Here is a 23,528-nt window from a genome sequence, read left to right on the forward strand (position 1 = left end):
TCACAGTAAGATGTGCCAGTTTATTTCTGAACAAAAAGCTTACAGTCCAGCAGATAGGCGTTCAGCTCATAAACTATTCTGCAAAGTCTTACCTAGCACACTTCTACACATTAATTTGGAGTTAGATCACAACCACTTGATTCACAGCCTGTTCTAAATGATCTGGAACCATTTGAATACAGTAATAAAAGCTGGATTTCCAAGGAAATGGATCTTCAAACTTGCAGATGGTGTCTCCATCCCACAGTAGGAAGCTCAGCATTACAATCTTTACCCATTTCAGTGCCTCTGCCTATACACTGTTTTTGGCTGATTTAGGTCCACCCACTGGTGTAACTGAGAATGGACTTCAGCACAGTCTGGTTAGTAGACCTCAACTACCTTTGAAAGGCAAACCAATCTTCAGAAGAGCCTTCTATTCCTCTCATGAAGTCAGTCCATTTATCATGCCCATGCACACATAGAAACGAGAACTTTCAACTGTTTTTAAACAAATATGTGTGGTTGCTCAAAGCATGTGCTGACATGCCTTCTGGATGCCCCTCAGTGCCAAATAAAACAGCTAAATGGAAAGGTACCCCTGTACCTTCAAAGCCAATTCTGTCATTTATGAAGGCATGTGAAAAACAAACAAGAGCTGGGCTGTGGTCACATGGAGTTTTTTAAGCCCCACAGACAAATTTTAACAACATCAAAGGAGTGGTGTTCTTCACTGATAGTCACCAATGAGACAATCGCTCCTCCAGCTCCCTCAGGAGGTCCCGGTTGAGCTCGTACAGCTGAGGTAGGTAGTACAGGATCTGATTCAGGATTCTGTCCTCAATCACCGGCTTCCCGAGCTGCCTAGAGGCGTGTGCCACCGCGTCCCGGAAATCCTGCCGGAGGACAAAGAGAAGCCCTCACCATGAGCCAACAGCCTTCAAAGCACCAGCGCAGACAACAGTGTTTTCTCTGCAGACATTCCAGGCCCTGCTCCCTATTACCAAAGAGAGGAGAGTGCCATCTGGGTTATGTTTCCCTGCAGCTTCAACTCACGCCCTTGGGTCAGCCTTAAGCCCTTCAGACTGATGCTGGAGCTTGACTCTCTCGCTCCTGGACATACGCTGTGGAAGTTGTTTGTTATTTTTTAACACACCCTTAAGAAATGAGCTGATCCTACACATGAGGAAACTAGAGTGAAAAAGCGCTTCTGTCTGCAAAGGTGTTGGTAGCCTTGAGCATCTTCTTGCTAAGATTTGGGTCAAAAAGCAAAAATGTTATATCAGCCAATGCAATCATAACATCATAACCTAAAATCACTTTTTTTTTTTTTTTTTGTTATTTGCCAGTTATTTACAAATTATTACAAGTTATTTACCTTCTAGGAAGATGTGCTGCCTGGTTTAAAAATACCGTGCCACAGAACTTTCTATATGTGGCAGCTCTTACAGGAAAACTCACATTAACAAAGAGCTATTTTAACCGTGCACTGGAATGGCGAGATTTCAAGTGCTGTCCATTATCAAAACAACATTGCTACCTTCAAAACATTTCCAGGGAGGAAGAAGACTGCGTTAAGTGCTGAAGGATCCTGGGGTATTTTTATGCTTCAACCAGCTCTCACCAGGGCAGAGCTCAGTTTATTGGCCCTTATTAAACTAATTAGAATTAAAATTTTGGCCCTGGACTAGTCACTAGTCTGTTTTATCATGTCTCACTTGAAGCTGGGCAACAGCATAAACAGGCAGTTTGTAATAGCCCTTCTTAGTTTGCAGTCTGCTGAAACCTAATAATGCGCGCACGATTTGTAGGTGACCCCAAAAAGGCGACTAAATGGCATGTTCCTATGTGCAGTGATGAGGCATATTTTAAATACACATGGGGTTCACATCTACCTCTGAAATTTTGTAGGGTCCTTTGGTTAAAATAATAATTAAAAAAAGAATTAGGCTCACACACACACAAGTCTACTGCTCCAGGTCTCACTGGCTATCTCATCAGCCCAGCATCTGGCACTATTTAGGGTTTGTCTGACTCCAGTCTCAGCTTTCTCCTGGCCTCTCCTCATTACATCAGCGATCTCCAGACAGCTTCTTGCTCTGTGACCCTGGGTCGCGAAGGCTGCGCCAGGGCACAGTTATGACAAGAAACTGAAAAGAGATACAGGGCGATGGCTGTGATGGGGAAGGCTGAGAACTAAATGCAAGGGAGTTAAAAAACAGATGGCGTTATTCATATGGAAATGCTCTGTTTTACATCCTCTGTGCAGACTAGTGACACATAGGTTAACTACCAGCTGCATCTTATGGGTTTTTCTGACCCTAGGGCATTGCTTAACACTGAAATGATACATGGAATTACAATGGCAAAAGCTCAAATGAGGCTTTCTGAAGAGCTTCATGCAAAATGCATCATCATATTATGATAATATTCCCCCCTCAAAATCCCATGCACACACAATATACTATATATGCTCCGCCATGGGATGGAACAGGAATTTTCTCCAAGCACTACAAGCCTACTTGCACGATGAAAAGAAAAGCAGTTTTGTCTGTAATGAAATCAACAAGCCCAGCTTTTCCCTGGTCACACAATAAACGGCGAGCAGGGAGCCAGGTTTAAGCACCAGTAGATAAGACAGGAATGTCACTTGTAGTTAAGAGCATTTATTTAACTTCTAGATACAGCATTCAAAGAGCCTGCAGGATGTTTTTCAAATGCAGGGGGTTTGGGTTTCTCTATTGGCTTGATCCAAAGTCCATCAGCCTCACTGGGCTTTGGATCGAGCTGTCAAAGACTGGGCCATGAGCACAGCCAACCAAAACTTCATTTCCTCACCCCCACATCTCCCTCCACAACCGAGGAAAGGGAGGAAGCCCTGCAAAAAGGAAACAGAGGGAGGAAAGATAACGTGAAGCTTTCAAATGATGCAAACCAGACTGCTGAACAACAAAGGCAACAAACTTCAGCACTTTTTTCCCCCTTCTTTTTTGGACTTATCAAGTCTTCACTTCAGAGGCGGCGCAATGTATTTGTCACTGTAATCATATTAAGATTTATTTATAGCCTGGCAGTGGGTGTGAAGTAACTGTCATGCCAAGTTCATCTCGAGATAAACCTGGGAGGTGAAGGCAGAGAGCACATGGCTGAGGAGAGGGGGTAGGAAAGGCAAACAAATGGAGCAGGCCTTCGGCTAGCAGCGCCGCCATTCAAGGACCGCCTTCCCAGAAAGTAACTTCTTATCTGAAAAGACCAGAACCCATAGCGGGCCTGTTTTAATTCCTACATGTAAAACATGTGAACTCAAATAGTAAAATCTGAAATCTGACTCCAAATGGCGGAAGCTATTCAGTCAAGTTTTTGTTTTTTATATATGGGAAAGTTCCTTTCTTCCATACAAGTGGCTTCAAAACTAGAAATTACAGGGATACCAATGTAACGCACCAGCACCTAATTCCTTCTAACACTAAACCCATGCACCACGTTTATAAAACCAGAATAAAAGCAGAACCGCTGCTGCAAATAATACACGCATTGCTCTGATATCTATAGATACCTGCAAAAAGTGATTCATATTACAAAGATATTTAGCATATAGTACTAACATAACGCTGCTGACAAGCACTGCTGTCTTCAGTCCGTTCAAAGATGGTCACCTGAGCTGTCCTAGAAATTACTGTGCTGGAAGCAATGCAGCAATTTACTGCAGTTAATTTTAAAGCAAGGTTTTATAATTCAAAATGAGCCTTCTGAATACTCATAAACTTCTTTGCCATGCTTTGGAATTAATGTGTTTATTTCACTGAAAAACACCACTTGCAACTCTAGACCTAATATTTCATACACCGTATGACATGAAACAAGATTATGAATCTAAAACTGGGATGATTCAGACACTTTCCAGCTTACTATTTCCTTTCAGAAGATGAGAGGCTGTTGGATACTTCCCTAAAACTGCTTTCTGAACTACTGCATTAGAGTTTCTACATTATATTCTGGTCCAATGGTAACCGTAGAATCATAGAACGGTTTGGGTTGGAAGGGACCTGTGAGATCACCTAGTTCCAACCCCCCTCCTATAGGCAGGGACTCCCCAAAACTGAACAAAGCTACTTAGGCAAAGGCAATTGCCTTCACCCAGACACTTGAAGAGGATGGCACTCATCACCACCCCTGTAAAGCACATTCTTCCCAAACCAGAAATAATCTCATTCATTCTAGATTAAGACAGCATCCCACTGGGTACTTGCCCGTATGAAAATCTAGTTCAAGCAGTTTTAAAGGCTTCTGAGAGTATGGCTTGTTGCTGAATTAATGCCTGATAAAACACTCTCAACTCAGAAACCTCAGGGATTTTTATTTATTCTATCAGTGTACACCCCTGCTAGAGCTGCTCCACTTTTTAAACAGTAGAAGGATACCAACACTGCTGTTTCTGCTTGACCCTCTCTCCTTCAACCGCTCCTTTAATCCAGTTTCCTCAAATAAGCAAATAGCAGTGATATCTGACATAATTCTGAACCCATTATGTATCATCTACGCCCAGCCCAAGCACTTCCCCTCAGCAAAGGCCCCGAGTCACAATTCCTCTCTTTCCACTGGGAGATTTCCAGTGCAAAGCCAAGCAACCTGCCCATCTCAGCAAAGAAGGAGCAAAAGTAGATGTTTAGCTGTATACTAACTAGACTAAATTCCCAATCAGTTGCTGACTGATTAACTGCACCTTCAGGTATCTAACATCCGAAGGAAGACAAATCAAAATGGGTGAAATTAAACTTTCTTACGCATTTAACAGGAAGAGAAAGAACAACACGATCTAAATTTGGCCACATATTTTACTCCTAAGGTTTCAACCAATATTCATCTTGGATCTGTTCTCCTGGAACATACCATCAGCAAAGCAAAAATAAGCCATAATCTCTTCCTCTGAAGTACAACTCCAGCTAACTACACCTGCAGATAGCTCAAATATCAGTTTAATTTAAGGAGAAAAATATGTTTGCACTTGGATGCTTTTCAAGGAACACACACGCACATCCTATGGGGAAAAGGAGCAAAGTTCCCTGTTTGCATTCCAAGGAGCAGCCAGTCTGCTGCACTGTGACAAACTGTAACAGAGCTGCCAGGAATACACTTGCAGAAGATTTCAAAATACATATTTAAAGCAAAATGTAACTAGGCAATCTTAACTGCAACTTTATAGTTGATAAAGATCGTGAATAAGCATGGCTCGTGACATCTTACCAATCCATGAGGTTGCTTCTGAAAAACTGACAAGGAATTCCATACCTTTTCTCAGTAAAATCATGTACAAGTTTTTAATAACGTAATATAGCTATGTTTCAATAATTATTTGACTGTGATATATTCTAAGAATGCTACTTCAAGTAAGAGTGGGTAATGAATCAACGTTTCCTTCCAAATCAAAACTGTTTCCTCAGCCTTTTCAGCAGATAATGACAGCTGCAATTCACTGCCAAATGCCTCCATCAGAAATCCTAAACCACTTTAGAGACTAAAAATGTATGTTTTCACCTCAGATCAGTCAAATATCAAAGTTGGCAAAAAAAAAAAAAAACCAAAAACTGAGAGGCTGAGAGAGACATATTTTTTTAATATATAATTTTGCAAATGTTTTCTGAAAATGGAAACATATCAAACCAGAATTTCCCATTCTTTTAAGTGCCTCTGTAAGGACACAGAACAGAAAATAGAAAGATGTTTGACCTCTGATGTGCCTGCTGCAATAAGAGGGTGACCTTGTGGCTGCAGAAAAGTTGCAGGTGCCTCTGACAACCTCCTGGCTCTAGGAGTCCTAATAAGGACAGAACTGGGATGTAAGTTGGAAGCACTGACCTAAAAGCTCAGGCAAAAGCTTGCAGGCCTAAGCTTTCTTTTACTAACATAGCACAAAGACGCACACTAAGCTTTGCATAAGAAGGAACCATCCAAAAAAGCATATTTATTTGCTGGATCAGAAACCTCACTACCCATACCACAGCAGGAAGGGGAAAAATCTAAAAGGAAAGGAGAAAAAAAGAGAGTAGTGGGTTTTGGGGGAAAAAAAACAAACATGTATTTACATATATACACACACACATATACACATACACACATATATATATATGTTTGTTTTTATACATATATAGGAAAAAGAATGGATAAAAGAGCTGACAGTAACTAGGCCAAGCAGTGAGCCTTTACAGTGAGAGGGGTGGCTTAAGGAGCTCTCTCACTTGTGCAAAGCAAAGCATTCCCAAAGAATCCATGACAAAGAAACACAAAGAGCACCAGCCCTGCATCACTCCCACCCAGATACATGCCCTATTCCTTCAAGTCTCACATCTAGCTCACAGCTCCTTTCTTTTTCTCTGAGTGCCCTTAGGGAAGAAGTAACACCTCTTACTTCTCAGCCCCCCAGAAACTACACATGGGCCATCTCACAAAGATGCATACAGGTGCGTTGCTCTGATTTAAGTTCCTTTGTTTTCTGGAGTTTCTAAGCATTCCACTCGAATCTCATCCACGAAAACAGATTTACAATAATTACAGAAGTACAAGGAATTCAGGATTACAACTCATGTTTGATTCCTCCCTCAAGCAAACCCATTTGAGAAGGCATCATTGTACCAAGCCAGTTAAAGTACATTATCTCTACTGTGACCAGCTTACTTCATGGTATAGAAATGTCTCCAAGCATTTATTATTTTGTAGAGATCTTTTGTAGTCTGCCTTCAGCAGAAGAAGCCAGGCATACTCACAAAGCACAGCAGTGTCCAGAGAGGCACCCTGACAGCCCAGAGAAGCTGCACCACCTAACACGACTGTATTAATATAAAAGAAAAAAAAAATCTAAAAAATTCAGTGGTGCTTGCAACCAGTTTGCAATCACATTCCTACTATCTCAACAGCTTTAGGTTCCACTTCAGATTCTTCAAGCATCAACAGTCCTGTTCCCTGGCTGCAGGAAGAGCCACTATCTGTAGAACTGGCTTTGGTAATACAGACTGTACAGAATCATCACTAGCAGAATTAGTCAGTACATTTCAGGTATTTACTTGAACCCTGGCAGAGAGTTCAGAAGGTGTAATGGAGACTCATATGACAAACTCAGTGAAGATCTACTCCTCACTACGCATAAAGTAGCCCAGTATGGGCAGAGCCTAGGTTTTTAGTTTGTTAAGTCTCTCAGCATCCTGTTAGGCTGTGTTGAATACATGCTGATTGATACTGCTAGCGGACAGAAACATTCCTAACTTGTTGGTGCTTGTCAGCTACAAACTAGCATACTGGTTCCATGTGAGCTGTCTAGTAAAACAAAGCAAAACACACCCTGTAACACTGGATGTTTACAATGCTTGGACAACCTTAAGCTTACACCAGAAACTTCCGTAACTCCCTACTTCTCCCAAATTCTTCCTCTTTTTGTGCCCTCTATGTGGACTTTGCTTCCAAGGGCATGATCCAGGTATCTCTTGAATACATACAGGCACGTGGCATCAACTGCTTTGCTGGGAAGCCTGCTCCAGTAAATACCATCCATGTTACCCAAAGCTGGATTTTCAAGAACTGGCACAATGAAAAGTGAAGACGCCTTTAAGACACAAGCTGATGCTGGAAAAACGTGATAATTAAAAACATATAGCTTAAAACTTGTCTATACTCATTAGGACAATTCTCTTACATTAATTAGCATTTAGACTTGAGCTCTCTACTACAAATAATGCTGAAAATAAATTATACATTGACCACAACTGCCTGACCTAGCACTTGAAAATCGAGACTGAACAGGCTCAATTATTAATCAATTACGAAAACGGAAGGCAGAAGAAGAATCAGCAAGTGCTGCGGCAATTTTTTTGTTTCCTTCCTCCCTATTACAGCACTGTATACATCCATACATAAGAGTCTTTGTTCCCAGTTTCACAGAACACGCTTCTCAAGAGACTGACATGGACAAACTCATCTGTTTGTAATGGAACCACTTCTGGCACCCAAGGAATATCACTGTGCTTGTACTTCACAGAGCAACAAAACGGTACGAATAGATACTACTTAGAAGTTGATAGAAATCTTATCAAACGAAGCTAGAACAAGCTAAAGCTAATTAATTTACTATCTTTTTCATCTTCTACACAGCACATTTAACACATGATTGGTTTGCATAAGCAAGGATTAAATAATTAACCCTTGCTGTGGACATCATGTTGTGCGTACTGCAGTCACAGCTGTTATCAGAAAGCAAGCACCTGTTAAAGAGCTGCAGCCTAAAAAAATACACCATATTAATCAGGTTATCTAAAAAATGCATATTTTTACTTACTATTTCTAATGGCAAATTGGTCTCTTCCTCTCCCCTTTACTCATTCTAACCAAAGATTCTATTTAGGTTGCTATGGTAGAAGTTGGCTTATAAATATGGTGCTGTTTAACATATATGGATATATATCCATATTAAATATTCAAGCAGTATCCCCAACTCAGCGGGAGGACTGCGTACGTTAATAAAGGAGGCACAGAATGAACCACCAAAATATTCATCAACAAAAAAAAAGGAATTTTGAATTATGCAGACCCCGCAGGAAAAAAATCACATCCACTGCAATAAAACCAAAACACCAAACTGTAACAGATTAAACATTTTTTTTAATACTTACAATGTGTAAGAGCTTTAGCACGTCCACAAACCTATCAGAAAAGCAAGAAAAAGCAGACAGTTAAATCTGAACTGCCCAATTAAAATAAGCTGAGAAGCTGTTCAGCTTAGCATTGACACTTACACTTTCTCTGAGCTCATGATCTCCTTGGCAATATGGTAAACTTTTGTCTTCTTTCCAGCTGCCTTGCTCTGCAAATGAAATTACATATTATAGTATTATTTCAGGCTAGTAATCCCTCAAATCCAACGTGACTATTTAGTAATTATTTCTAATAATAATAATAAGCGTAATAAGTGTTCTATACTGCTTTGAAATCTCCTGCCTTTCCTGGATCCATGTGAAAATCAATTTAACTTGTAGCTAGAAATAACACTAATTGTTAGCAGCAGTTTTTATATGACTATCAGCCTTTCTACTTAATTGTTACAGGAAGCTCTGCTGCCATAATGAATGAAGCAGTAGGAAGTGACAGTTATTAGTTAGTGAAAGTAGTGGAGTACGGAAAATAAGTGCGTATTATACTTTTTTTTCCTGGTTATTACAGCATGAGTAGCATTTGCAGTAAACTCCAATGACTTTCTCAAACATCTTAAAAGAAACACAGACTTTATTTATCGAAAAAGACGAAAGGAAAAAGATGTCACCACAGAATAGAAAAGTCAGCTTCTGATAATTTATTAAAGAAGTTGCAAGAATAAGGAGCAGCCTTGCTGTAAAGTTGTGTGAGCCTTATAATCTACCTGTGACACAGTTTAGATGTTGCTGGTTTTTACATACATAAATATAGCTTCCAAAAATCAAGGCTACTGTTCACCACCAGATTAAAATGAGCAGGAATAGCAAAGCAAAAGGAGGTAGGTGTCAGGATGCAATTATTTTTTCCTGCACAATAACTCCCATGCATAATTTCCCTCACATAAAATACACCTTTTTCCATCACAGCTCTCATGGTTTGCCATATGCCTCTCTATTGCCAGCTGTCACTACATCTATTACATATTCAGGCTTCCATTTCAATGGGCCGCAAAGAAAGCATGGATGAGGAGGACTAAAACAACATGAGGTACAGAAAACGCAATCAACGCTGTGGGGAGGCAGTACTGAATATAGTAGGTACAGCCAGTAAACAGTTATTTTGAAAATCAGGTCTTCTTGGCACAGCATATATGAACTTTTGGCTCATAAGCCCTAATGCTGCAAGATTCAGCCATGGTTACAATTCTTATTACTGTTTTTAATTTAAATTTGTCAGTCCCGAATTGCTGAATTGTTTTCTAAATTCAGTAATTCGGTGCTATATCACACATATGCTAAATATATTACATATTTTATTTTATATACACACGGAGCTGGGATTTTACTTCAAAAATTAAGCTGATTTCCAAAAAGCACTTAGATCTACTCAGTGAGGGTCAGACGAAGGCAAGACTGTAATGCTCATCCTCAAGCTTCAATGACGTTTTAGACAGCACAGCTCATAAATTCATGGGAAGACAATTCATTTTGCAAAGCAAGGTATCGCTGTGGTTCTGGCAGTTGCAAGTTAGATGAAAATCAGTATTTAGAGAACAAGATGCTAATGCTAAACAACTACGACATGTAACATCACAGTCCATTTTCAGCTCCCTTTGAAAGCCTTTTCATGTACCAGCTGGCACTGAAAAGACCACTTGGCATTTGTTCAGCCAAAAGATCCTCTGAGCCCAGAAGGGTATAAATTAGAGTTGTGAAAGATTGGAACTGGGCTCCCTCTCAGCCACACTATTGGAAGAGAGCCTTGTGACTTCCTTCACAGGCAAAAAGCATCAAAACACCCAGATGCTTGTGGTGAGGAAAAACAAAAACAAAACCAGCTGAAGGCCAAGGCAGGGATTGCTTCATTCTCTCATGCAGCTGCAGGAGCTGTGAGGAAGTTGGAAGCGAGAAGCGGGTTGCTGCTAATCCCCAGCTGCCGGCTGCACGTGCCACAGGCCGGCTGGCGCGAGCTGACCAGCAGATGCTTCACAGTGAGCTCTGAATTACTTGGTGGCTGCTCACGTCCCATGAAACCTGTCTAAGAAGCCTCCTGGCAGGGACATTTTTCTAAACACTCCGTCATGAAAGGTTGAGGGCATTTCTAGGGGCACACAGATCAGCAACTCTTGCAAAGTGAAATTCAGAGCTGACACCACATCATCAAATCTTCTTTTCCAGCATTAAAATGTCTCATTGTAATATTTCGTTTATTTATTTATTTATTTTTCTTCCAGAAAGGAGCCAAATATAAGTCTACCATTGTAGGAAACAACGCTTCACCTGCAAGGAGATGAAGCGCCACCAAAGCTGCCAGGACTGGTGCTGAGAAGAGGCAATATTCTACAGGCATACTGGTGTCAGAACTTCCAGGCCTACAAAAAGAGCTCCTAAAAATGCAACAAACTGGGAAATAAGATCAAAACAGAGGCAATAATTCTGATCTGCCATTCGCAGAAGTTAGCAGAAAGTCAGATCTTGATTTCACACTCTTGACAACTATGGCTCATGCTCCTGTGATGGCCATAGGTGTGGTCCTGCCAGACCTACAATGGCAGGCCCTGCTTGCACACATATCACTGCCCTTCAGCACCAAAAGAATAAATGAATGAACCTAAATATTGAAAATTAGGTTGAACCTTCAATTTTCAGGCCATTGAAAATGAAGAATTAAAAACTGATTTGGTCATGTGTATCAGGTGTGCCAAGCAGATTTACAGTGATCGTTTACAGGTTAGTAAGTAGATGGTGTGAACACAAGAAAGCTCTGCCTGCAGAGACAGAAGTGGTTACTGAAACAGAGCCTTCATTACACGGCCAACCCCCTGATAAAGAACCACCTATGCAAAATTGCAGCTTCTAACAGATTTTTCAGAAGGAGGTCTTTGGACCTTGAAGTCTTCATCTTGCCCCATTCTTTGGGCTTTGCCAAGGCTGACAAATAAAATGATTTTACATGCAGCACATGAGAGACATGATGCACTCCAGGATCATTGAGTAGACAGCCTCCTTAAGATGTATTTAAAATCCTGATCATTTTAAAGCTGAAGATCTGTAAATATACATCTGTGAACGTAACTATTAGAGGGGCACGGTAGGCAGGACTGCAGCTCAGTGAAACACAAAGAACAAACATGCCGAGCAACACACTTTCCAATAGCATATGTATAAACTTGGTGTCTTAACATTAGGATAATGTACACGAATCAAAGTTTTGTAAATAGCACACTAAACAATAAAAATGGAGAAACTTTATATATCTATTTACGTTGACTCAATGCTTTACTTGAAAATATCCCAACAGGTTCTCAGAAAACAGCACAGAAGTGAGGAGCAGCTCCAGAAGATAAAGATGAAAAGATACCTGATCTTGAGAATCAGGCTCCCCTTTGCTGGAATCAGAATTTGTGTCATCATCTTCATCAGAACTGTTCACTATATCTTCGTCATCCGACTGAAGATCTCCTATTACCATGCCAGGATGATCATGGTGCTCTTCTAAGGATCTAAAATTAAAATATATACAGTTGATAAAGATACCACATTCTGTTGAGGTAAAGACCCTTCTGCTTTACCCCACAGCTACTGGTGTGCTTGGTATCAGAAGCACTGAGTGCAGTAGCACTTCATCTGAAGACAATTATGACAATGGTAGCATTTTCCACAAAGGACCCCAACTCTGCAATGCTTTATCTAAGTTGGCATTTGTGCAGTACTCACTGATGGCAGCCAAAAGCCACAGGAACTGTGGAGTATTTATGTTATTTTTGTCCTTCAGAGTTTACTTGACAGCAAATCTAATAACTATTCTTTTTGCTACAACCATCTGTAGTGTAACGTTTGTACCATGTGCCAGAAGGATAAGGAACCAGCATAGTAGTTTTGCCTCCCTCTCTCAAAACAAAGGGACTTATCCAGATGCAATTCTCCCATTGGAGCCTTCTGTCTGGAATTCTAGATGCATGTATATATACAAGGTTATTTATCACTGTGTAAGCTAGCTATACATGTGCATCTGGGATGGCCCAATAATTCTCAAAAAAAAAAAAAAACTAGATTTTTTTAATTAAAAACTCCCATTCCTGAGAGACAGACACCTTCCAGGTAGCTGTCAAAGCTATAAAATATAATACGCATCTTCTGCTGCTTTACAAAGATGATAGACATCTCTTTTCATTAACTTCAGCTATATTTGCAACACAGAAATTGCATGAGACAGGCACACAACCTTCTTCCTCTAACTAGCCTTGACAACTTCAACAGAGAAATGCATTTCTGGAAGAAAATAAGAGGGGGTAGGGAAAACTAAAGAAGAAACTAAAATGGCTAGAGAAAGTAGAACCTGAGGCTTTCACAAAGTCATGTTTAACACATCAAATTCCTGGGCTCCTATTTTTAATCCTTCAGAATAACTAAAAATTGCAAATTACACTTAAGCAGCATTGAAACTCATGAAATCGGTGTTCAAAGCTTACAAAAAGATGCTGGGATACCACAAGCTTATTGTAATATGAGACAAAAGCAATCAGCTGTTCTGCAAAACACAAAGCAAATCCAGAAACCCTCTCCTCAAGGCTGTTCCAGCCATCACAAATGTTAGTATACTGACCAACAGCTGATTTTGTGCAGCCGTCATCTCTCACAGCTACCCATTTCTTCCCATAGATGTTCTGAGACACCATACACATGGTTGAGACTTCCTTTTATTTTATTATTTATTAGTTTTCCTAACTGTGAATCACTAGGAAGCAGAGATGGAGGGCCACTCATTAGACTCACCACCTCCAAACACAATAGCTGTCTAGAAGAAAATATGTCAATGTGGATCCCATGGGAGGTGGCTGCTGAAGTAAAGGATACAGCTGTGTGAGGATGCTAACTGGCAGCCACAGCAAGGTGTTGACTAGCCAATGCTCAAGGCAGTCCAAAAAACAAAAGCTGATTGTAAATGGACAGATATTTAGAGATGAAGACAAGATAAGCTGGCCTGTGGACAGACCTTGGTCAGCCATGAAGACATAGAAAAGATTAAAATAGCTTGGCTCTATTGAAACAAGACAGGAAGGACTAGGGAAACACCCAAGCACTTATTGTCTCCCATAGTGAAACTGGGGAAGGGGAAGAAGAGCCTACAGGATCATCGCTGAGTCCAAACAAGAGTCTGAGACAAGCCCAAGAGACAGCCAGGTGTTTCAGCTTGGAAATGACCAACTTCAAGCAACAGTGAGCGGTCACCAGAGAGACGTGGTGCAGAGGATGCCGGGAATGACTCCTGCAGGGGCTCCAGAAAGGCAAAAACAGAGGCTTTGCTGTGGAGCTCTTCCCGCAGCTGCCCTATCAGGGCTTTACAATTTCCAGTTGTTAGCTTCAGCATTTCAGAAAACTCCTTGTCTACTCAAATTCACAGTCCCATGACCCGTGGGTTTGAAAGCATTTACTTTTAGCTACTCTCCAATTCTTTTATTTTACAGATGATATACATCTTTATTTAATCTGCAACATTTCAAAAGCAGATCTGTCCTGCTTGATTCTAAACCTGCAAAAGAAATAATTACTGTTATTTCTTTCTTTACCGTATAATTATTTAGTTTTACTTTTCACATCTAGCACTGAATCTAGATCTAGTCTGGAATGAGTTTTTCAACTGCAAAGTGTATTCAGCACTTTATCTCTTACCACAACGGAATTCAGTTTTTAGCCTCCTATTCATTAACATTTACCACAGTCAATAGATATCTTCTTGCCCTTTTTTTCCCTATACTTTGTATTTATTTTAACTGATGCTTTAATCCCCTAATAACTAGGATCAATTCCCATTAAATATATATATATAAAAAATATATATATATACATTGAAGCTTGTGAAATCATACACCTTTTGCCCAGGCATATTCTACAGGAAGACTACCAGATTTTATAATCATTTTCAACCTAAATGTTTCCAGGCAACTATGCTAACACTTGAACTTTCAGAAAATGTGCCCTTTTTGAAGTCAGAAAGAACGATATTTCTAGGAGAGGCTGTATACTGCTTGCACAAACATAACCCGGTCATCATTTGATCCTCATCATGAGGATTAAATTACTTGGATTATGTTGGGTGAATAATTTCCTAAACGCAAGATTAAGCTGCTTATTTAATAGAAAGTTTTAGTAAAAAACTTGAAGTTTTTAATAATTAACTACAGATGATTTAGGATGTTTAGTAAGTCTGCAGATCAGAGCTATTCAGCATATGTACTTTTTTCTTCCTGTGAATCACATTGATTCCTTTCTTGAATTCATGGTGCACATGCACCTGCTATTCCTGTAAAGGAAACTGTGATTGCTGAGAGAAACTGATCCACTAAGTCATTCTTACTGCATCTCCCCAAGAGCCAAAGCACCTCAGAGCAACTCCTGTTCATCTTCATACTGTATTTCTTCAGTTCACAGTCCAATGCATTCCTCAGGTTCTTCCACCTGATAAACTTAGCTTTCGGGTGGTTTGTTTTGTGTTATTATTAATATTGTTATTTTTGGTAAAGCAGAACCACAGAGGATGAGCAGATGATAAATGGTCGAGAGGCACACTGGACAGTTTCTGGAATCAAACAAGCCGCACGTTCAGAGATCAGATGCAATACTGTGAACGTGGGCAGATACACTCTGTGGTTTTGTCCTCTACTAAAAAGACTGTGGCAGTGTCCCTACGTTGCCTGGCCTTTAGCAGACACGTGTGGGAGAACACGTGCCTCTCCTCATACCTTACTCCTCAGTCTCTCATCATAAACACGGCTTTGTCAGAAAAGCCGTAACATAGTTCTGTATATACCACGCACTCTCTCTGTATTTTTACCACTTTAGTCATCTATATCACAGATGTATGTATAGTTTCCTTAAAATTATTTCTGGACTAAGTGAGATTCCTTGTAGCCTACACACAAGTTTGGACATAATAGCACAGGCATGCCTAGTGGTTATTTTTTAAGCAGCTCTTCCGCCAGTTCACAGTATCCCCCAAATACCCATCTCTATCTTGCTCCCTCTTCATCATGATTCTTTGTCCTACCAAGAGAAACTTCTGCATTATCAGTCATGTGAAACACCATCAGTGCCAGCTCACTGTGCTGCCCGCTGAGTAAGAACATCTTGTCATACCATGTGAGCAACCTACCTAAATATAGATGTGGGGCTTCTTTGACACTTAAAACCAAAGAAATGCTAATTTTTTTTTGTAATCGAGCAGTTAATGGGATGAAGCATATGCACTGCGCTGTACATTCCTAATGCAATAGTAAACATTAACGAAACAAAACACGACAGTCTTAGTCAGACATACAGCAAGATGAAACTTTCAAAACCTACACAATTGCCACCTGAATTACCAGCTGAAAAGTAAATCATGTCCTTCCTGGCTTGAAAACACGACCAAAAAAACTTACATCAAAATACTGCAACTTCAAACTGCAAGCATTTACTTTCACATATCTTTCTTTCGTGTAAAAAAAATATATACATCTGGCAGCTCCACAGTTTGCAGCTTTACAAACTAAGGTATTCCATTATTCAGTGAGGCTTGTACAAGCAAAAAAATGTCAAAAACCTAAACCACCAGCCTCTTTTTTTTAACAAGTTGTTTAAACAGTCAGACTGGAACTGTAGATTCAGATGTTTATGTTGATCAGGATAGGATTTATTTTTCTGTCTGGAAGAGCACGGTGGCTGTTCTGTTTATTTGTATTACGATAGAAGCTCCAAACAAGCCTGAGGCCTTGCTTTCAGGCAGTGTCGGTTTAGGACCTGCATAGGACACTATAGCCTGAAGTCAGAATAAAACATTTCTGTGCTGGTTCCCAATTCATTTAGAAGGCAATTATTATCCCGAAGAAGACAATTTTAGCTTGTATTTCATTTTCTGGATTGTCATCTACCATAATCTCATCATTTACACTTGATATTCTCTGATGACAGTAACTATCAACCGTCTTAGCTGTTACTGAACAGCTTCATTGTCCTCTTCATGTCTCCGTGCTTTTTGTTTTTCATTCAGGCATGCCAGAACAGCAAGCAAGGATGAACTGCAGCCTGGGCCAGGTTGCTTACTTATCTAAGTTATTCCTACAGCACTTGTCACCTCTTGGGCTAACGGCAGGTGCATGGATGGGAAGAGCTCAAGCTGACTTCATGTCTTTCCTGTCCAGTGTGGTGGGCAGCACTACAAATGCCATGGCCACTGCTGTGGCTGCAAGCGCTGGGCACAGCTTGCCTTCTTGAAGACAAGCTACTAAGGCTCACTTTCTCTGCCCAAAATGGCGCCTCTCTGCAGCCAGAGACAGAGAAACATGTCATCACAAAAGCGTTTTACAAAGTTGCTTAAAGTTACACCACTCATTCTGCCCAATGACAATTCAGTGGTTTCAGTAAGTTCTTGGTATTACTGGGACTAATAGAAAGAAAAAAAAAAAAAGGCAACAGATTAGCGGTTTTTTATAGGTTTGACACTAGGGAGCACAGCAGGCAGCTTGATCTGCCTTTTCTCACTCTCTATTATTTATTTATTTTTCTTCACAGTGAGAGTGACGGAGCACTGGAACAGGCTGCCCAGAGAGGTTGTGGAGACTCCTCTGGAGACATTCAACACCCGCCTGGATGGGTACAACCTGGTCTAGGGAGCCTGCTTTGCAGGGGGGTTGGACTTGATGATCTCTGGAAGTTCCTTCCAGCCCCTACAATTCTGTCATTCTATGATTCTGTGATTTTTCAGACCATCTGAACGGATTTCTCCTTTAAGATCCATCAGTTACTCCTGTGATCTGCTCTTCCATAGATGACAATGCTGAGGAAAAAATCAGTGAAATGAGTTATATAAAACATAATAAAAATTAAAAATAAATGGTAAGCAAACAAGACCAATGACTGCTTGCCTCACTTGTAATTACTCTGATCTATTCTCTCCAGGCTGGTTAGGGAACTTTAAGGATACAATTACCAAATTATTCCTCAATGATCACAGACAGAAAGCAGAAACAACCTTCCTCTGACTGAACAACCACAAGTGGAAGAGTTTTATGCCAGTAACAGCCATTTTATCCTGGCCTTTATCCCTGATCTGCCCCCGCTCACTCCTGGATTTTCAGGGCAGGGTTCTGGCTTGTCCCACCAGGCGCCAGCAGCTGTCTGTGCATGGCAGGCACCTGACCTGCGGGCACCAGGCCATCCCAGCGCTCGCATCCAGCAGCGTTTATTTGCGTGGTCATTCTCCCGAGGTCAGGACAGTCGTTATTTCTTTTCCTCCACGAGAAGGAAAAAAAAAAATCTGATTCTCATTCTGAATACAAATAAGCAAGGCATCTGTATCCAGTGCCGATGTCACCAGAGGCCCGCAAGGCCACAAGGCCACGCCCGGCAACAGGCAGCCTCCTACGGCCCGTCTGCGTTTCTCAGTTTCTGCTCTGCCAGACCGTTTGTTGACAACTCCCTGCTCCGTGTGCAGCTCTGCATAAACACACATGCATGCCTCACGTGCTTCCACCATCACCACAGAAAAGCTGCATATAAAAAAGAGGTCACCATTTTAAAAGTCTCAGAGAAAACTATTCTCTGAAGTGACTCAGTGATCAATTTGATAGGGGAACCAAAACAGCTTCTGCCACATTGCGGAGGCCCGCAGAGCCTCGATTCATCTTCCCAGCACCACGGCGTATGCTCAAGCAGCAGAGCGTGCAGCCATATCACTCTGCCTCTGCCTGAGCTGTTGTGAGAGACTGCTGTGCAACAAAGGACTCTGTGAAGGTTTAACAGGGCATTACCCACCCCAGTGCCATGTGCCAGCCTTCAGCCTTAGTACTGGACAGTGAAACATGGCAGTAAAATGCATGGATTTAAACCCCTGCCTTGAGAGGCTTGCATAGGGGAAGGACTCCTCACTCTATCAGCTCTTCCCGTCACTACCCAAAAATGTCAGCTATTTCTCACCTTCAAAGGTGGGTAAAGTGTGAAGTCTTTGCATTATATGCAGCTTTTCGCCTTTGCTTATTGTGAATGCCATTTCCCAGCCCCCACTTCATAGTGACAGCTGCACATCCAGAATACACTTAGCCAAGGCCTTCAGAAAAGCTCCGGGTGTGGAAGTGCGAATAAACAGCATAGAGCATCATTTATAGTCAAGACTTACAACCCACCTTCATCACCCATACAAAACACAGACCCCAGTGAGAACTGCTTACTGGGAAAGGACAGCAGCACCAGGAGAAGAAAACAATACTTAACTTTTCCAGACACATTAAAGAGAGAGAAACTACCACACCATTCTAGCGCACACCAAAGAGACTTCTAGAAAACTGTGACAAAATCTCAAACTAAGCACATCAAGTAGGAAAGGGGAAACTTCCACCACAAATTCCTATCAATACTAGTTTAAACAAAACTGACCATAACTTACCAGGACCACTGTGAACTTCCAATGTTTAACTACTATTCATCCACTAAAATCCAAGTCCATCTTTTGTATTGACCATTCATTATTTTCGTGACTTTTTTGCTTACTACCTCTGAAATCAGGGCTGTAACACTTCTTCAAAATGTTGTTTGTTCTATTTAAAAAGAATGTACAGCCTACTGGAGTGCAAGTTTTACATGTCAGATACTTCCAAGATGACGAAAGAAAGCTAAATATCAGAGTACTCAAAAGCTAGTGACTTGCAGCTAAAATAAACAGCATGACTTAACTCTTAAACACATGTCTGTCTGCATGCACGTTAGCTGGCACGGTTTCTTGGGCAGCCTGCTGAAAAACGCTGGATGGAATAGTTTGGTTGAAACCAGAACACACTCACTGCAAAGAATCACTGAGTTCTTTGCAAGGTTGGACTTTTGCTCTCTCTTCCTCCAGTCTTTTGCGTAGATCAGAAGAGTGGGATTTTGACACCTTTTCTAAACTTCTCAGCTCATCTCAAAATCAACACAAAACATCTGATCACCAGGAATACCAGTGGAAAATAAAAATACCAACTTACAGTTGAAATCAGTGAGATCCTCAGCTCAGGCTGGAGCTGTTGAACTGGTGGTTCTGATAAAATTCCTTTTGTCTACTCACATGCACCTGGAGTTTATGGTTTAACTTGGTCCACTTCTGCTTAAATGGGTCAAACAGTTTTACGTAAGCACAAGGAGAATAATATCAAGGAAAATTAAAACTTGAAAAAATTAATGTTTTTAAAAAGGAACTTCTTGGATTCCAGTATCTAAACAGACCTTCATTCCTTAACCTAAATTTTGTCTAAGGCATTGAGACAGGGTAGCTGCATGCAGTTCACTAAGTCTGTTCATTAAAACAATGGAACAAACATAAATGTGGGGTAAATTATGCATAACAATATATCACTGTTGACATTTAAATAAAAACTGAAGTTAATATTTCGACTGTTTGGTTTCCCAACATTTACTTTATGCCAAAAAACCCTACTGTTTTATATAAGTAATTACATTAGACCTTGCTGCTGTTAAAATATCACCATGCATAACAGTGTACTAAGGAGCTTCACAAACACACTTCCTGAGCCAATGCTGAAAATAACCCACAGGAAAAGGCTGTTGTTGAGCATATAAATGCGTCTTTCATCAATTCCCATCTGAGGTACTCTCTGAAACTACGTGTTGGGAACCTGCAGCATACAGCACTGTTGGCAACTGGAGACAGGGAGGCTGGTGCTTGATGCAGAGTGCGAGGCCAGCATCAAGTGACAAATGCTACATCGGGTTAGCTTCCTTCTTCTTGAGAAACAGAAAACATGTAGAAAGAATGCTGAAATCCAGAAAAAAAGCAACCATAGAGTAAAAGCAGAAAGAAAAATAAAGCCTTGTAGATTGTGGGAGTGACACTCAAGCTCCCGTACCCACATGAGAAGGAGCAGGCTGACAAGGGTGGCTCCATGCCTCATGGCTCCTTCCAGTGCCTTGTCACTGTCCCACGGCCTGCGAGGCCAATGCGCCAGCCTGACACAACGTCACTGGGAGGAAGGATGAGGACATCCTTGTTTTATAACAGGAAACAGCTCAGCTACAGCATTTTTGCCATCTGCAAGGAGTACTTCTTTGGTGGGAAATGAATGACAGCACAGTTTAACCTTAACCTTGTAACAGGTGATGTTTTTACACTCAAAATGGCTCTTTTACTGCATATGGATGGCAAGTACACCAAGGTTAACATGCCATAATTTGCCAGACTGTACAAAACAGTGACATAAGGAGCCACACAAAGGCTTTTTGGAAGCAGCAGAGGGATGTGCCCACCAAGCAGCAAGCACGTCCCAACAGGGCTGGCTTTGTCTTGGCCACCACTGCTCCCCTCATACGCACCAACGCACCCATCCCAAGCTGGTCTACACAAAAGGCTAACGTTGAGAAATTAAACAACATCTATGTACTTGTAAAACTGGATAAATTAGAAAGCTTTTATTATTGCTCTTAGAATTCTGTTAAAAGTTTTACCATGCATGTCTACGTCAACTTGCTGCACCTACTTCTTTCTATTCATTAACTATGAGCTCTTCAAAAGAAGATGAAAGATAAACCAAATCCACTCAGAAGACGAAAATTCTCTTTCGTGACAATCTTGGAGACCGTGAGTTGTTTTAGTTCCCTAAGGCCTTCCAAACATTTTCAAGACTGGACAGCACATGAGAATTATAAACTTGGTTTTGGACAAAAGCAGTTTTCCAATTAACTTATCTCCTTTGAATCAGACAAGAAAGCATTGGGTCTCAGAATCTCTCCCAGCATTAAAACAGATGAAATCGGCACATCTCAAACCCATTTGCACAAGAATGTGTTAAAATTCTTTTAATGCAAAGAAGTCCCTGTTTGTTCTCATTTAAATAAAAAATGCTTGGTATACTTCTCCCAGGGTGCTTTAGAAGATACAAGCATTGCCCCAGATCATGTATGTTCTTCTTACAATATATGTATTTTATTTCACGTGATATAGCAGACTGACTTATAAGCCTGTACAACTGAAAACCACCCCAACGCTACATAAAATTCCTCCTCCAATTGGAAAATTAGACTGCGGAGACAAAGACTTGCATGAAGACTCTTGCAAGAAAAGAAAAATACGAGACAATACACTCCACACATTTTCTTGAGCTAAAAATTCACTTTCCTATCTTTCATGCAGTTTCACTGCACTACCCCAGCACTACGAAATAATTAACTTGACAATACAGTATAGAGTATTTCCCAGGCCCAAGGGCAACTGATTTGAGAAGATGAGCTGGAAAGAGAAGGAGCTCCCAGAGTGGTGTCCAGCCCTAGGGTAAGGGTCCCTGAACATACGATGCACCTAAATCCCTCCCTGAGCAGAAGCCAGCTGGAAGCATGGGAGAGAGCTGAGAAGTGGATGCAACCAAGGAGCTGGTAGTGGGGAGTTAGAAACCTGACTTTTGCAGATCAGAAACTAATCTGCTGCAACTATAAGGAAGCAGATTAAATCCAAAATCTATATACTTGGCCTCTACTCATAAGGAAATTATATTCTCTTTTTCTGAATTTTATTAAGCGATGTGAATTGCTTTTTTTAAACACAGAAATGTAAACAGAACGACTTCAGTATCTGAAAAGTACTTCATGCATTCAAATATTAGTGTGCTTGAAAAATGTTTTAAAATGCTATGGAGACACCTCAGTATTTTAGGAATTTGGTGTTTCCCTTAAAAAGTTTCTGAGCAGGAGCTTTGCAGATGCAAGACACAAACAAAAAAAACCAACATTTCCCTAACACAGCCAGTCACTAAACACCACATTTATCTGGTGTGACACTACTTCTAAGAAGCATGCCTCAGAACCCTAATGAAGTTCAGTACATCAAAGAGGAATGAATACCTATTAAAGCCAAGTGCTTAATCACACAGATTTCAGTACTAAATTCACTATTCCAGGAAGGCTTTCACAGAGACATAATTGACCTCTGGGGACTCACTCATTGGAGCAGAATTTAGTCTTGATAACTAAACTTACATTTTGCACCGAGACGTTCATTTCTGGAAAATCAATGGGCTATTCTAAATCAGCACAGACGGAGGAAAATAAGAAGCAGGGTGTAAAGAAAGCAACATTAAGATCTCAAAGCATTGTTGTCACATGGCACTCCCCCTCCACAGCCCTCTTAGAAGGAAAATCCTAGCAGGAAATACAATGACACAGCTATACATTTCATGCAAATCCATTAGCAACCATGTACAGTTGCAAGATCTTGAAGGAACATTACCAGAAGCAGCCAGGAAATACATCATGCTCTTCCTGAAGGGTGAAAGAACAGACTCACTGAACCGGAAGAATAATTCCATTGCCAGAAACTATGCAAAAAATGCAAAAAGGGAGCCCACAGAATCCAGAGAAGTTTAAGTTTCTGTTTTCTGCACCATGACATATGTTCCAAGCCATTTTTGCTTTTCCTTTGCATTTTTAAATTACTGGACATATGTACACTCAATTTTACTTTTGGTTTTAAGGAAGATTTTGCCTTCTTCTTCAACACAATTTTTGTTATTGAGAAGGATAACAGATGTATAAATATTTCTCTTTTGTTATCAAGTGTTACTTCAAAACAGAACTGTTTCAACTGCTGGTCTCTGGCAATACTAACAAGAACGGCTGTGTTGGTATGAGCAGCACTGACTTTTCACTCACATTTCAGGCCTGGACCATATTTCTCGAAACCACAACACTTGAGGGAAAAAAATAAAAATAAAAAATAAAAAGCTGCTTTCCCTGCTGTTACCAGCAAGCAGATAGTGATATTTAAAACTTATTTTACATGTTAACAGTACATTATCAATCCCACAGCATCTGCCCCTCACTCACTTCACAGAATCCTCCTAACACCAAATGCACCCTTGC

General features: G+C 40.7%; 1 protein-coding gene across 1 annotated transcript in view; it reads right to left on the bottom strand.

Moving 5' to 3' along the window:
- FGD6 (FYVE, RhoGEF and PH domain containing 6) overlaps nt 1-23,528 on the bottom strand; it is a 67,884-nt gene that overhangs the window by 29,976 nt on the left and 14,380 nt on the right. The window contains exons 3-6 of the mRNA XM_015283990.4: nt 12,016-12,157; nt 8,760-8,827; nt 8,637-8,667; nt 724-875 (exon numbers count right to left, since the gene is read on the bottom strand). Coding sequence (XP_015139476.2) covers nt 724-875; nt 8,637-8,667; nt 8,760-8,827; nt 12,016-12,157 — 393 coding nt within the window. The remainder of the gene's footprint in view (nt 1-723; nt 876-8,636; nt 8,668-8,759; nt 8,828-12,015; nt 12,158-23,528) is intronic.

This window comes from Gallus gallus, chromosome 1 (genome assembly GCF_016699485.2).
Source record: "Gallus gallus isolate bGalGal1 chromosome 1, bGalGal1.mat.broiler.GRCg7b, whole genome shotgun sequence".
NCBI lineage: Eukaryota > Metazoa > Chordata > Aves > Galliformes > Phasianidae > Gallus > Gallus gallus.